Source organism: Rattus rattus, chromosome 2, assembly GCF_011064425.1.
Source record: "Rattus rattus isolate New Zealand chromosome 2, Rrattus_CSIRO_v1, whole genome shotgun sequence".
In the NCBI taxonomy this organism is placed as follows: Eukaryota; Metazoa; Chordata; class Mammalia; order Rodentia; family Muridae; genus Rattus; species Rattus rattus.
In genome coordinates, this window is record NC_046155.1 from 4037289 (window position 1) to 4052139 (window position 14851).

The following is a 14851-nucleotide window of genomic DNA, read 5'->3' on the forward strand; positions in this document are numbered from 1 at the left end:
GCATCATTAATTCTCCAGAGCCTGTTCTGTCTGTGTAAACACCTGTAGGCACAAACGGCCTCTGAGATGTAAAGTGAACCCCTTCCCTTCCTCTCTTCCTCCTTGTGTATTGTGGGATGTCTGGTCTGTTCGTAGCTTCTTCTATCAGGTGTTGGATTTTTCTGTTCTGGATTAAAAAGCAGGCTTTGTGCTGTGCTCAGGGAGGAGGGTCCCAGCCTGCTGTCCAGAATGCCTGAGCTGGCTCAAGTAGACTTTCCCAGCACTCAGTCACGGTGTCAGTCACTAGAGCCCCCTTGTTTTCATAGTTCTTGACTGTGTCCTCCCGCCCCTTTGTTCCCCGCTGATCTCTTCCTTTCTTTTCTTATTAAACAAAAGATCTTACTTTATATGTTTGAGTGTTTGCCTGCACGTATATGTGCCCGTGTGTGCGGTGACAATGGAGTTCCCGATCATTGTGATCACCGTGGGATCTGGGAACTAAGCCTAAGTCCTGTGCAGTACCAGCCACACTCATAACCGCCGAGCCCTCTCCAGCCTCTACTTTTTATTTTATTGTTCTATGTGCTTGTGGGCCCGTGTGTACCATGGCACCGTGTGGAGTTCAGGGGTCAGCTTAGGTCTCTGTTCGCTTAGCCCTGTGCTGCCTCGCTGGCCCCAGGCATACTTCTTTCACATGGGCCAGCCCTCCCAGCCATGCCACAGTGCGCACTGCAGGTCCCTGCACAGCCTGAGGGCTCGGAATGACACATGCCTTTTTACACGGGTAATGGGGAAATCAGAATTATGTTCTGTGACTTGTAGATTGAAGGGACCTGCAGGTGTCGATGTTTCTAAATGGGACTGAGTGTACAGCCTTGCCCTCTAGATTCAGTGCTGTCTGTGACTAGATTCTTTTCCTCTTCCTGGTCCCTCATGAAAGACATTTGCCAACCTTATTAGAGAACCCAGGTCAACCCTGTAGCCCCTCAAGCTCGTTTCCTTCCAGGCTTTTGTGTGAGTGTGGCAGTTTGTCCTGCTGTCTGCGTCTGTGGTTGGAATCCTGCTGCACACACAGCGTGCTATTTGCTTGTGGCTTTCTTAAGGACAGGCTGGGTTTGGAGCTGCTTAGTGCCCTGTGTGTGGCGGGTCCTCAGCAGAGTGTGGCCTATGGGATGGCTCTCCCCCCATGGTGAACTTGCTAGTCTCTGAGATCAGCATGTACTTGACAGTGTGAACTGTCCACTGTGTCACTGTCCAGCTGTCCCTTCTGCTCGGAGTACCCTCCCTCCTTCCAGCATTGCCCTGAGCCTCTTTCTGAAACCTCTTATCCCAGCATCTTGTGTATGAGGTGCAGTTTGGACACTATGCCTTTCTCGAGGTAATCAAATGAAGCAGAGACCTGGTGGATTTTGTGGGTCCACAGAGCAGTGTCCTCCTGTGAGGAAGATCAGAGAGACACATAGTGCAGTTGACTGTGTGAAGTTGGAGGCAGGGATCAGAGTGCTTGGCAAGGAACCAAGGAACGCCAAGTATTTCCTGTAATCCCAGGAACTGAAGGAGGCAGGATAGACCCTCCCTTAGAGCCCTGGGAGGGAGTTGGCCCTGCCGCACCTTGACTTGTGACTTCTGAACCCCAGATCAAGGAGGAATAAAGTTATCTTGGTGAAGTCACAGGTTTAGGGTGTGAAGGCTGTGCCCTGCTCCTGGCACCTGGCCCTACCTATGTGTTCTTGGGGGAAATAGAGAAAGAAGCCAGGTCCACACAGCTAGGTCCAGTGGCTCTCAGTGCTCCAGGAGAGGGGAAGGCTTTACTTTTGGTAAAGGGCCTTGCCACCAGTCTTGGCCACCCGAGTTTGATCCTGGGAACCCAAGTTGTTTTCTGCTCTGTACACAGCATATACATGTGTGCGTGCACGTGTGCATATGAACACACACACACACACACACACACACACAAACACACACACACACACACACACACACACACACGAAAGAGAGAGACAAACTTTAAAAAAGCAAGTATTTACTCAAACTTTTTAGTTTCTAAACTGTTTGCTCCTTGATGTTTAAACAACTGTCATTTCCTGGCTCTGCAGGCACCAAGCAGTAGGCAGGCCTCTTCTCCTTATGGCCAGCACTGTGCCTTGTTCCCCTGGATGACCCCAGGCCTAGTTATGACCTCACTTTTTTTTTAATAAAATATTTATAATGCTTTATTTGCATGTATGTCTGCATGCCAGAAGAGGCCATCAGATCTCATTACAGAGTTATGAGCCACCATGTGGTTGCTGGGAATTGAACTCAGGGCCTCTGGAAGAGCAGTCGGGGCTCTTAACTGCTGAGCCATCTCTCCAGCCCCTGACCTCACTTTTAAAGCTCCTTCTCAGAGATCAGCCATGGGCACCACCAGCCTCAGCAAACATTTGATGGGAGACTCCTCTGCAGCCGCCCCTTCCTGGTCTGGGATTTGGCCAGAGCCTTCTATCATGAGCCCTGGAAGCCTGTGTTACATCTTGTGTACAAGGCTGGGCTGGGCCTCTGTCTCAGTGTTCCCAATGTGGCTTCTGTATTTTTCTTTTGAAACTAAAAATGCTTCAAAATGGTGTGCAGCAGTGGGTTCCAGAGGACGCCTGCTCATGATGGAGTCGCTTGACAGCCACAGGTTTAGCTTAGCAACGAATTACTCCTGTGGTCACCAAGACTTAATTCACAGTCTTCTCAGGGTGGCTAGGAAGAGTCCCCATTGATGGATGTACTTGAGGGCCTTGTGCCCACTGAGCTCCTAGAGGGCTAGGGTCTGTGTGTAGCTTGGACTCTTCCATGTGACCGCAGAGAGCGGCCCTCACCCTTCCACAGCCCCTCTCCTCACCATTCCCTACTCCCTGCATCTGTTTCATGGCTACCCTTTGAGATTGTGGGTTCTTTGTTGGTCTTGTTCACTTTATGGTCTCTGCTGTGTCACCCTCGGAGTGTGAGGGGACTCCTGGGTCTGCTTTTTTCACCTCTTCCTCAGCCATAGCTGGTCTAGGCCTGGGCTAGAGTAGCTACCTATAGATAGATGCCGGTAGTGTGGCAGAGCTGGCCTGGTCACTATTGACAAGCCTCTCACACTCACTCGTAGAGATCCACCTGCCTCTGTCTCCCAAATGCTGGGATTAAAGGTGTACACTATGATGCCAGGCCTTTTAGTATTGACTCTTGGGCCCGGGGGACTGGAACACGTGAGGGGTGTGCTGATGGTCCAGAAGAGACTCTAGAGGCCACGTGACCCCCAAACCTTGCTGTAAAAGCCTGAGCTTCAGCAAGCAGCTGAGGTTAGAGTTGCCTTTAGCTCCTATTAGAAAGGATGTCTGAGAGGACACGCCTGCTGTGGTGCCCAAGGCGCTCTGCACTGAGCCCCAGAGTGTCATGGCAGCCATGCTGCCCTCATGTTCTCAGTGTCTAGTGCCACACTGATTTTTGACAACTCACAGAGGCTCTGAGATGTATTGGAAGTGTATCCCTTGCTCATCTCCTGTGGGACCGTTCTGCAGAGCCCACAATGGCCCACTGGGTCTAGGCCACTGTAGAAGGAACTTGAGTGTCTGGTCTGGGCTCAGGTCCCTTGGCTTTCTTGCTTTCGGTCTGTGCCTCAGTCACCTGGTGTGTCAAGGGATCCTAGGTTTAGTGTTAGTGCTTGTGGAGCGTGCATCGGGGGAGGCTCTGAGCTTTAGGTCTAGGCCCCCTCCTTCCCAGCACTGTGCATGACAGAACTTACTTGACACAGATGTCTGTTCCCGGCAGGGAAATGGCCAGTGGATGGAGGAGGAGGGGACGACTGGCGGTGGGGTCTGCAGCCACGTGCTTCCAGCGGGATTTTTCGCAGAGGTGGACTCGTGGTCGGGAGAGGGACAAGAGTGCTGGCAGAGGCTCCCACACACAGTGGAAGCCAGATGGCCTGCTCGAGGGCTTCCAGCGGGGTAGCCTCTGTGCTTCAGTGTTATCTTCTGTAACACAGGAAAACAGTGTCAGCCTCGCAGAGCCCCTGCAGCCTCTGATGTGGTCTACGGGCCTGGCTGAGACATGGCTGTGTAGCCCCACTGCAGGCCCAGGCTATTGTGCTCGCCTCAGCCACAGCCTTAGACCTCTGACCTCTCTGCTTGTGCGTCCACAGGGGCTGAGGAAGTGCTGCTGCTGGCCCGGAGGACAGACCTGAGAAGGATCTCTCTGGACACCCCTGACTTCACAGACATAGTGCTGCAAGTGGGCGACATTCGGCATGCCATCGCCATCGACTATGACCCACTGGAGGGCTACGTGTACTGGACAGATGACGAGGTGCGGGCTATCCGCAGGGCGTACCTGGATGGCTCAGGTGCGCAGACCCTTGTGAACACCGAGATCAATGATCCCGATGGCATTGCCGTGGACTGGGTCGCCCGGAACCTCTACTGGACAGATACAGGCACTGACAGAATTGAGGTGACTCGCCTCAACGGCACCTCCCGAAAGATCCTGGTGTCCGAGGACCTGGACGAACCTCGCGCCATTGTGTTGCACCCTGTGATGGGGTAAGGCTGAGACTGCAGGTGGGCTCGGGACAGCCCCTGAGATATTCAGAGTTCTGAGTCAGTGAGTAAGGCTGGTCTAAAAAGACTATTTCTCAGTCTGCTTGCAGTGCTGTGACTGCAGATGGTCCTTAGATTGGACTTGGAGGAGCTCAGGGCCATGGGGCAGTGGTGAGAAAGACTGGAGGGCTGGGTGATTGGCTCCATTGCTGCTTAGCAAGAATAAGGACCGAGCTGAATCTTAGGGGCCACAATAAAAACAAACCCCAAAGAGCTGGATGGGGCTCGAGAGATCTCTCAGCAGTTACGAGCCTGCTGGGCAGATGTGCTGAGAAGCTCGGGTTCCCAGAAACCCATATTGGTGGCACATAGACATGGCTAAGATAGACCCTCTGACCCCAGCATCTGTGCCTGGTGGTGTGCGGGGCTCCGAGCTAGAAGGTTAACTGACCAGACCCTAGCGGGGAGGGTGCCGTGGAACTCTGGGGGTGGCGCTGGGTGGGATTGGAAAGAGTCTGCACTTAGTGCAGGATGTGAACCCATGTCTAAGGGACAGGGCTGATCAGGAGTCGTGGCCACAGTCTTCTGTAAGCCCAAGTGTGTTCCCTGTTGCAGCGAGGAACGGAGCACAGCAGGAGCTGCAGACGCCCATGGGTGCTGATGCCTCCGCTGCATCCTGCCTGCCTATGGGCCCTGCCCCAAGCTTTTGGCACAGCCCATTGTGGGGCCCTGTGAGCCAAAGGGGTTGAAGGGGTTATGTGTGGAGATCCAGGAGTGGGTAGCAGGGAGCAGCGGTTAATATGGAGTGTGGGGGAAGGTTCTGTGCTGCAGTATCTCTTCAGTGACCTTGGGCCCAATAGTAGGCAGAAGAATTTGCTCTGTGGTAGTGGTCAAAGTGCAGGGTTGTCCCCAAAGAGGGTGGTGACAAGGAGCACTGGGGTCATTTGATGCTGTGGGTGAGGAAGCAGGGGGTCTGGTAGTCAGCTCAGGTGATGAGTCAGGAAGCTTAAGAAACTACTCCCAGCTACACCGCCAGAACTCAGTGAGGTCACAGCACCATGGCCACAGAGGTCTCGTGTGTGAAATGAGGTAGGAGCAGATGTCAGGCCCTTCCCAGCCTGTGACTTCTGAGCCTGAGGATCCAGGGAAATGGGATGGCAAGGTCCCAGGCAGTGTTTCATACAGAGGGGACCCAGAGGCAGGTCACAGGTAGCAGGGACAAGGCTCTGTCCTGAGCCCAGAGTGGCCTGCATTTTCTTGAATTAAAACTTCTGCCCTGTGCTGTCCTCCAGATTTTCCTCGGGTTCAACATCCTGAGTATATGGGAGCTTTCCTTCTGTTTCTAGAAGGCGCCCTGTTGCCCTCCTCCCTGATGCTCTGGACTCTAGCAAACAGGTCAGGGACAAGGGTGCCCCGGATGATCTACAGGGTCACTTTGAAAATTCTCCCATAGGCTGGGAGCGCAGCCTGCAGCCCCTGGGAGGCCCAGCATTGTCCTGTGCTATGGGGGTGCTCAGACGCTCCTGTTGAACTGTAGGCTGTGTCGGCTAACAGGCTAGGGTAGGTGTGGCCCTCAGAGTTGGGGTGTAGCAAGGGCAGAACAGACACTATCATGGCCGTCTGCTTTTTCTCTAGCCTCATGTACTGGACAGACTGGGGAGAGAACCCCAAAATCGAATGTGCCAACCTAGATGGGCGAGATCGGCATGTCCTGGTGAACACTTCCCTTGGGTGGCCCAATGGACTGGCGCTGGACCTGCAGGAGGGCAAGCTGTACTGGGGGGATGCCAAAACTGATAAAATTGAGGTGAGTGAGGTCTCTGGGGCACAGATGTACATGAAGGGGCATAGAAGTATACAAAGCCACCCTGTATAGTGGCTTCATGTGACCGGATTCTTCAATGTTGTCCTGAAGCCCAAAGTTTCATGCAGAGGCCAGGCCTGGACACCTTTCAGCCCATTCCATGTGTTTGCCATGGGCGTCAGTGGATGGCTGTGCCCTGCTGTATGGGCAAATAGAGTCCTCAAGGAGGTTATGAGGAGTTTGGGCAGAGTTGGTACATGCTTACCCAGCATGTGTGGAGGAGCCCTGGGTTTAATCTCCAGTACCACACACAGGGTGTGGTAGCACTCAGGAGGTAGAGGCAGGAGGATCAGGAGTTTGGGGTCCTTGGCTGCATAGTGAGTTTGAGCACCCAGGATATTAGGATATTGTCTCAGGAAACAAAGAAACAAAAACCAAAACACCCAATAACCCCTCCCCGAAAACAAACGAAAGGGGTGTGGTTGCACATGTCTTTAATTCCAGCACATGGAACGAGGAGGGAGATAGATGGATCTCTGAGTTCGAGGCCAGCCTGGTCTAAATAGTGAGTTCCAGGCTAGCCAGCGCCACATACAGAGCCCCATCTCAAAAAGAAAACCAAAATGGTTTGTGGGAACTGTTCAGTGGAGGAACATATTTGCCGTGAGTTCTACTCTTGGAACCCACACACTGGAAGAGGAGGATCAACTCTTATAAGTATGTTTTAGCCTCTACATACAAGCTGTGCGGCACATGCGCAACCTCCATGTCTGTCTCTGTCTGTTGGTCTGTCTCTCTCTCTCACACACACAGAAATTTTAAAAGTTTAAAAATCAAATTAAATATGCACTCCCTTTTTTTAAAAATGGTTTTGATGTCTCATTCTGACAGTCTGAGAGGCCTCGAGGAGGTCTGTTGCTGGCTTTGAAGCAGGAGGCAGGAGGATTGGTATGAGTTTGAGATCAGCTGAGTTACATGGTGAATCCCGGGTCTCCTTGGGCAACACAGTAGGACCCTGTCTCAAAACAAAACAGCCACAGTGCTGGCCCCTCAGGCACCCAACATGCAGCTGAAGATGTAAAACGGTTGCAGCCAGTGGATGTCCTAGCATTCGGTGATGGAATTAACTGTCCAGGTTCCCTGAGCAGCCGCCTTGTCTGTCAGTGCCTTTGTGTCTTTGGCAGAGCCCCTTGCGTACTTTTGATGGGATCCTAGCACCCAGTGCCCCAGTCAGCATCATGAGCACTTTTTTTTTTTAACCCTGCTTGGTGCCCCTCCTAAGGGTGGACATCTTCCTGCTTTTTCTGGTTACTTCTTGTTGCTCCTTTTTGTGGGTACCACATTGTGGAGACCTCCATTGAGGACTCTTTTTATGGTTCCTGGACCATATGGGGACCAGAAGCATGGGGCGTGGCTATGACTTGGCATGGGGTTTGCTCTCCAGATGAAGGTGTTCTGGAAGGAGACCGCGCACTTCACTGACACTGGCTGTCCTAGCTGGGTGGCTTCCAAGGAGCTGGAGAAGAGGCTGTGTCTGAAACTGTTGCCTGGGAATGGGCGTCCTCAGTGCTGGGGGAACATGAGCTCAGGGTCAGAATGGGGAGCTGCCTTCTCCTGGGGACCCAGGGAACTGCCTTGTTTATCATGGACTTTCCTATTGATAGTCCACAAGAGAAACCATTTCATTGTTCATGAGCTTGAAAATACCTGTCTCCTGGACCAGTGAGCAGAAAGAAGTTTGTTCCACCAGGGCAGCTAAGGGGTCTTGGTCCTTGGTACCCTCGTTGCTGGTGGGAGCCTGACAGGGATACATGGCACCAGGAATGCTGGACCACAGAGCTGCTGCTCTCTGCTCCTAGCAGAGTGGCCTGTAGTGTGTTCAGTGTAGTGTGACAGTCATTGCTGTCCCCTTCCAGGACACCTTCATCTGGAGTGTAATTCCCATGCCAGGTCATCGCCACTCCCCATGCTTCTGGTCCCCAGCCTCTGGGGACACTCTCCACCTTTCTGTCTCTGACTTGGTTTTCTGGGTTTACTTCCTATAACTAGACTTCGCGATTATAGCCTTCTGTGTCTGGCTTTATTGGGAACATACTGTAGCCAGGCTCTGTGCTGTCCCGTGCGCAAACACTTCCTTCTCTTCTGTAGCCAGTCATGTGCCTGTGTGGGGGACACACCTTGAAGTGTCTCCTCAGTCCTTTGCTCTTGTCCATCTGTCAGGAGTGAGATTCCTGTCAATATTCATGTAACATTTTTTGTCTGAATACAGTTTCTTCCTTCTCTTGAGTGTATGTCTGGTAGAGGAAGTGCAAGTCAGGTGACATTATAGTGTGACTTACCAGAGGCCATTAAACTCTTCACAGCAGATTCAGTAGTTCATGATCCTGTCGGAGGCCTGTGAGAGTTCAAATTCTCTGCTTGCTGGTGACCATCCCCACCCCTGTGCGTGTGTGTGTGCCATAGATTCACATTAGGCGTTTTTCTTCTCTCTGCACCAATCCAAGTAGAATCTCTAGTCTGCTTGCCTCTGTCCTCCTGAGACCAGCCACTGTCACAGCCACTGTCACAGCCACCATGACAGCCTCCAAGCTGACCATGCTTTCTGTCCCATGCAGTCTGCTGCCCCATCCTAGAAATCCCATCTCTGGGATCGTCTGGTCCCAGCATCCCTGGGTCTGGGCTTTGTTGAACTCTGCTTGGGTCTGTGCCCTCCTTTTGAGTAAGATGTTCTCTGAATCCCACCACACCCAGCCCATTCCTGCTTGGTTTGCGAATTCTTGGAAGTATGTGACCCCAGGGAAGGTGACAGCTGCAGAATTGGTCCCACAGGAAATTTGAATGACAGCCCCTCCTTAGGCTCAAGGGTCTGGGGAAGGCCAGAGACCAGCTGAGCTAATTGTGCAGATGTGGCAACTAGTCAGGGTGTGAAAAGGGGAGCTGGGGATGCAACTTCTTAGTACCTTAGCATGCACAACACACACAGACACACACATACAAACGTGCACACTCACACATAGACACACATGTGCACACACATGTGCATGCACACAGACCGACAGAAACACACACAGACAGACAGACACACACACACAGACACAGGCTAGAGCAGGTAAGAACTGCTTGTTGTCATTCTCATTCTCATCCAGGTCTAAGAGGGCCTGCAATCTTTACTAAAGGATGACATGGGGTGCGGTTCTCAGTCATAGGGAGGAGTCCTTCTGGGAAGCTCTGCCATTATGCTAGTCCAGATCCAGTCTTGTCCTTACCCTGGGTGTGGCTGGATCTGGCCAAGGCAGCCCAGGAGTGGGAGCCAAGGCGGAGCCACCTGGTGTCGCCACCCCTTTCCCTGGTTTCTCTGTGGGCTTCTTTCACTGTTCTAAAGAGGATCCAGGGAAAGTGTGTTCCCTACCGCAGCTCACTTTACCATGCTTGGAGAGTTCAGTTTTATCCATAGGGCTCAGGTGGTAGAATGCTTGTCTTTCGTGCGTGAGGCCTACAGTTCCCAACCCAAAGCATGGCATAAACTAAACATGGAGGTGTACACCTGCAATCCCAGCATTAGGAGGCAGAGGCAGGAGGAGCAGAAGTGGGGAACTTGAAGCCAGCCTGGGCTGTGTGAGATCCACAGAACCAGGGGTTAGCAAGATGGCTCAGTAGGCGAAGTTGCTTGTAACCAACCCTGTGATAATTATGTCCAAAGCCTTGGAACCCACATGATTCCTGCATATTCTCCTCTGACTTTCATACTCACTCCATGGCACATGCACTTACTCATACATATGGGGGTGTGGGGACAGAGGGGGAGAGAGACAGAGATGATCTGACCTCTGGAAGGTTAAAACTACTGTCTTTCCTCACCTGAAGATTATTTTCTTCTAGCATCAATAATCCTGACCTGTATTGAGGAACTAGACTTGCTAAGTAACCTGGGGCCCTGCTTGTCGCTGTCTGTTCCCTCCCTGTGCTAATGGTTTATGCTGGGATTCACCTCTTCCCTCAGATGCTTAACCCATAGCTGTTGGCCTGTGCACCACCTGTGTGTCTTGTAATGGGGATGAAGGATAGACTCCAGCAGGGAAGTGGTGGTGCATGCCTTCCGGAGGCAGAGGTAGGCAGATCTCTGAGTTTGAGGACTGCCTGGTCTACAGAGGGAGTTCCAGGGCGGCCAAGGTTACACAGAGAAACCCTGTCTTGAAAAACAAAACAAGGAAGAATGGACTCTGGGCTGTGTGAACTGAAGCTGTCTGTTACTGCCCTCTGCTGCTCACTTAACTCCATTGAGCCAGCTAGCTCAGCCCTAGCTGCAGCCTCCAGCGGAGACACCCACCCCCACACCCCCACTTCCCCAAGCACCTGCCCCTACCTGGTTCTCAGCAGCTCTGATGGCCTCCAACCCTGTCTGAATGGCTTTAGATTGGAGCCCAGCTTTGGTCCTTTGTTTTATTATATTTCTAGGGTGGGTTGCCTACTGATTAGTTTGGTCTTCTGATCAGGAGGAGACTGAGGCCCTTGGGTTGCAAGGACTCATTCTAAGACACTCATTAAAGGATCATGGGGTAGAATGGGGGCGACCCCTGGTGGACAGCAGCGGAACTACACTGTCTTCCCTGCTACGTTTTACCTCTTGCTGTGAACTGTAGCGGTTGGTTCAACATTCAGTGCTAGGCCTGCCTTGAAGTTTCTGCCGTCTGTTCTCCTGATGAACAAGAAGCCTTGCTCAAGAGGTCAGCCAAGGCATGATTGTAATTACCTGGTCCTCTTCCTTTCCCCTGCCATTGCCACAGCTGATCTTCATGGGTCACCAGAGTCCCACTCACTCATCCTGTGGTTTTAAAAAACAACAAGGGGCTGGAGAGATGGCTCAGCAGGCTGCTCTTCCAGAGGTCCTGAGTTCAAGTCCCAGCAACCACATGGTGGCTCACAACCATCTGTAATGGGATCCGATGCCCTCTTCTGGCACACGGGATATATACGCAGATATAGTACTCATATACATAAAATAAATTTTTAAAAAATTAAAAAAAAAACAACAAAATCCCAACAAAATGAGAACACTGGGGCTCATGCTGGTCCTGAATGGACTGTGTAGGTAAGGGTGATCTTGACCCCTTATCTTTCTTCCACCTCCTGAGTGCTAGGATCGTCCAAATGCTCTACCAAGCTGTGCTCTTTGGTGCTTGGGATCATGCCAGGTGTGCACTGTCCCAGCCGAGCCCCAGCCCCAGCCTATATGTTTGTTTTCATCGGCATAGCCTTTGTGCCAGCATGGACAGGGAAGGAAAAAGTATCACAGGCCTGTGGGGCTCCATTATAACTAGAGGTGCCCAGAAGGGACAAACCTGCCCAGATTGTGCTTTGGCCTGGCCCTTTGAAACTGTGTTGTATGCCCACCCCAGTGCCTCAGCAGACATTGCTAATGGATCTCAGGAAGCCTTCTCACAGCGCTCACCCTGTTCTGTGTCCCCCTCATTGGCACTCCAGACCCCCACGCATGCCTCAGTAGCACTCAGGGAGAGAGGACTCTTTGGCTATTCACAGTGTCCACACCAAGGCTACAGAGGCTGTAGGAGCAGCCTCCCCTCCATCAGCCAAGCAGGGGTCATTTGTTTAGCAACACCTGGCTTTTCATGGCACCTGGTTAGGGGCTGATGAAGTGGAGGCTCTGGGCCAGCGCAAGCCCGAGGCAGGCCCCAGGTTGTTCTTGGTTGGTGCAGCCTCTGCCTATCCAGTCTCCTGTTTCTGCCAACTCACAGGTGATCAACATAGACGGGACAAAGCGGCAGACCCTGCTAGAGGACAAGCTCCCACACATTTTTGGGTTCACTCTGCTTGGGGACTTCATCTACTGGACGGACTGGCAGCGACGCAGTATTGAGAGGGTACACAAGGTCAAGGCCAGCCGGGATGTCATCATCGATCAACTCCCCGACCTGATGGGACTCAAAGCAGTGAACGTGGCCAAGGTTGTCGGTGAGTCCTGAAGCTCCGAGCCGTGGCTCCGCTTGGCCAATTGGTACCAGGAAAGTGACAGGTTCAGATCTGGGCTTGGTGTCTAGAAGGGTATCCCACTCTGAGAATGGACAAGACATGAAATGGTGACTATGTCTGGCTAAAGATAGGTGGGAATGGGGGTGGCATGTTGCCCAGGGATAAAGAGTAGATAGTGGTCAAGTGTGTTGGGAGTGACTGTGGCTGACTGTGACTTCTTGCTGTATGTCAGGATTTGGTCAGAGCTTCAGTGCCTAAGGCCAGCTGTGTGTTAAGCCTAGTTCCACCCCATGAACACCGGGGATGGAGGGAGAAGGCCATGTGAGGAACATGTGGGACTCGTTGCATCTGCCTTGCCTTTGTGGTTTAGCCTGGCTGTGACTCTCAAACACAGACTTTTTATCTGAAAGGCAGGATGGTAAGAGTGTACTTTCTGAGGGCTCCAGAACGCAGGTCTGTAAGTTACACTCAGACCATAAGTTCTATGTGGACGGCTCCACAAAGCATGGGCACTGTTCCCATCTGCCGCTCCCATGCTGGGCCAGGCCTACATGTCTCAGGCAGGCTGTGCCTAGTAAATAAATGCAAGAAGAACCTGCAGGGTTTGGGCCGCTTGTGCAGAGTCAGAGGTAGGTGCGATGTTAGAGAGCTGCCTCAGGCTGGAGAGGTGGCTCAGGAGCTCAGAGTGAGGACCCAGGCTCTGCTCCAACCCAACCTGCCTGTAACTTCAGCTCCAGGGGCCTCAAAGTCCTCTTCTGACCTCCAGCATTTACACACATGTGGCATAACACGCAACACACACACACACACACACACACACACACACACACACATAATAAAACAAGAAAACAAACTAAAAAAATCAACCAAATCTTTGAGCTGGTGAGATGGCTCAGTGAGTGGAGGTGCTGACAGACAAGTCTGATACCCCAAGTTCAGTGTGCAGTTCCCACACGGTGGAAGAAGACACCAATTCCCAAAAGTTGTCCTCTTACCTTCACATATGTGCTATAGCATGTGCATTTACATGTGTATGCATGTCACACATACACATATGTAGGCACACAAGCATGCAAGCACGTGCACACCCATACAGATTGCATTCATATGCACACACATGTACACACACCCATACATACCAACACATACACATGTGCGCACACACACACAGGCACAAACACATGTACTCATACGTATTGCATACATGCACACACAGTAAATGTGACTGAGGTGCCCAGCTTGACCGGTAGGAGGCAGGGAGTTGAGCTTGGATCTGCAGGATCAGGCAGAGTGCGCCTGGCAGAAGAGAGACAGCTGAACAAAGGCCCAGCAGGGGGGCAGCATGGGTGACCATAGGTGTGGCTTGTGTCTCCTGTCACTGTGGTAGGCCATATGGCCACCTGCAGGGCTGGCAGTCTCATTTCACCAGCCACCTGTGAAGGTACCACTGTCATACACAGGACACAGAAGGCCAGGCCCACCTTTGTCCTTTAGGCAGCAGATGAGCAAAGCAATCCTGCCTGAGGCGCCAGGTAAACTTGAGAAGTTGCTCTCTCCCCTCCCCATCTGTGGTAAAGGGAAGAGCATTCGTTTTTCAGTTTAAACTCTAAGTTGCTGCTAGCTGCAGTTTGGAAGCAGGGTGAGATAACAGGCGGGCCCAAAGAAATGAATGATACCTTCTGAGTGCTCTAAGCAGACAGAGATGCCGTTGGCTGGCCATGGCAAACCTGAGTTTTATAGGTTGCTAAGGGAGTCAGTGAATTAGGGAACAGCAAGAGTCCATGTCATAGGTTAGGCGTTGAGGAGGAGCAGCTGGCTAGTCGTTGAGTTATGGCACCATTGCTTGATGGACTACATGTAGCTCAGGCTGGGCCATCCCTTGTGCAGATGATGGTCCCTCGAAGCCTTCTGTCTCCTATTAACAGATGTGATACTCTGGGACCAGGGCCTGGCAGTGGTAGGACCTGTTGTATTATCACTGCTAATTGACCGTAGTAGAGAGGGCTTTGGCTGCCCTGATGTGGGCTTTCTTTCACGCCTCCTTCCCAGGTTCCCTTTCGGTGGAATGCAGGAATACAGCCACACAGAGCTGTGAGCTGTGCTCCTCCCCACTGACAGACTGCTGTCATTCAGAGCTGTGTATTTGCCTCACAGGAACCAACCCGTGTGCGGACGGAAACGGAGGGTGCAGCCATCTGTGCTTCTTCACCCCACATGCCACCAAGTGCGGTTGCCCCATAGGCCTGGAGCTGCTGAGTGACATGAAGACCTGCATAATCCCTGAAGCCTTCCTGGTGTTCACCAGCAGAGCCACCATCCACAGGATCTCCCTGGAGACTAACAACAATGACGTGGCCATCCCGCTCACCGGCGTCAAGGAGGCTTCTGCACTGGACTTTGATGTGTCCAACAACCACATCTACTGGACTGATGTCAGCCTCAAGGTACCGAGTATGAGCGTTCTGAGTGAGGCCTTGCCTGTGAGCGGCTGCTCAACGCTCCATGGCTGATTTTTTTTCTCTTTTTTCTTTTT

General features: G+C 52.2%; 1 protein-coding gene across 1 annotated transcript in view; it reads left to right on the top strand.

Annotated features, from left to right (window-relative positions):
• Lrp5 (LDL receptor related protein 5) overlaps positions 1-14851 on the top strand; it is a 103612-nt gene that overhangs the window by 51802 nt on the left and 36959 nt on the right. The window contains exons 6-9 of the mRNA XM_032891291.1: positions 4133-4529; positions 6162-6333; positions 12084-12300; positions 14473-14762. Coding sequence (XP_032747182.1) covers positions 4133-4529; positions 6162-6333; positions 12084-12300; positions 14473-14762 — 1076 coding nt within the window. The remainder of the gene's footprint in view (positions 1-4132; positions 4530-6161; positions 6334-12083; positions 12301-14472; positions 14763-14851) is intronic.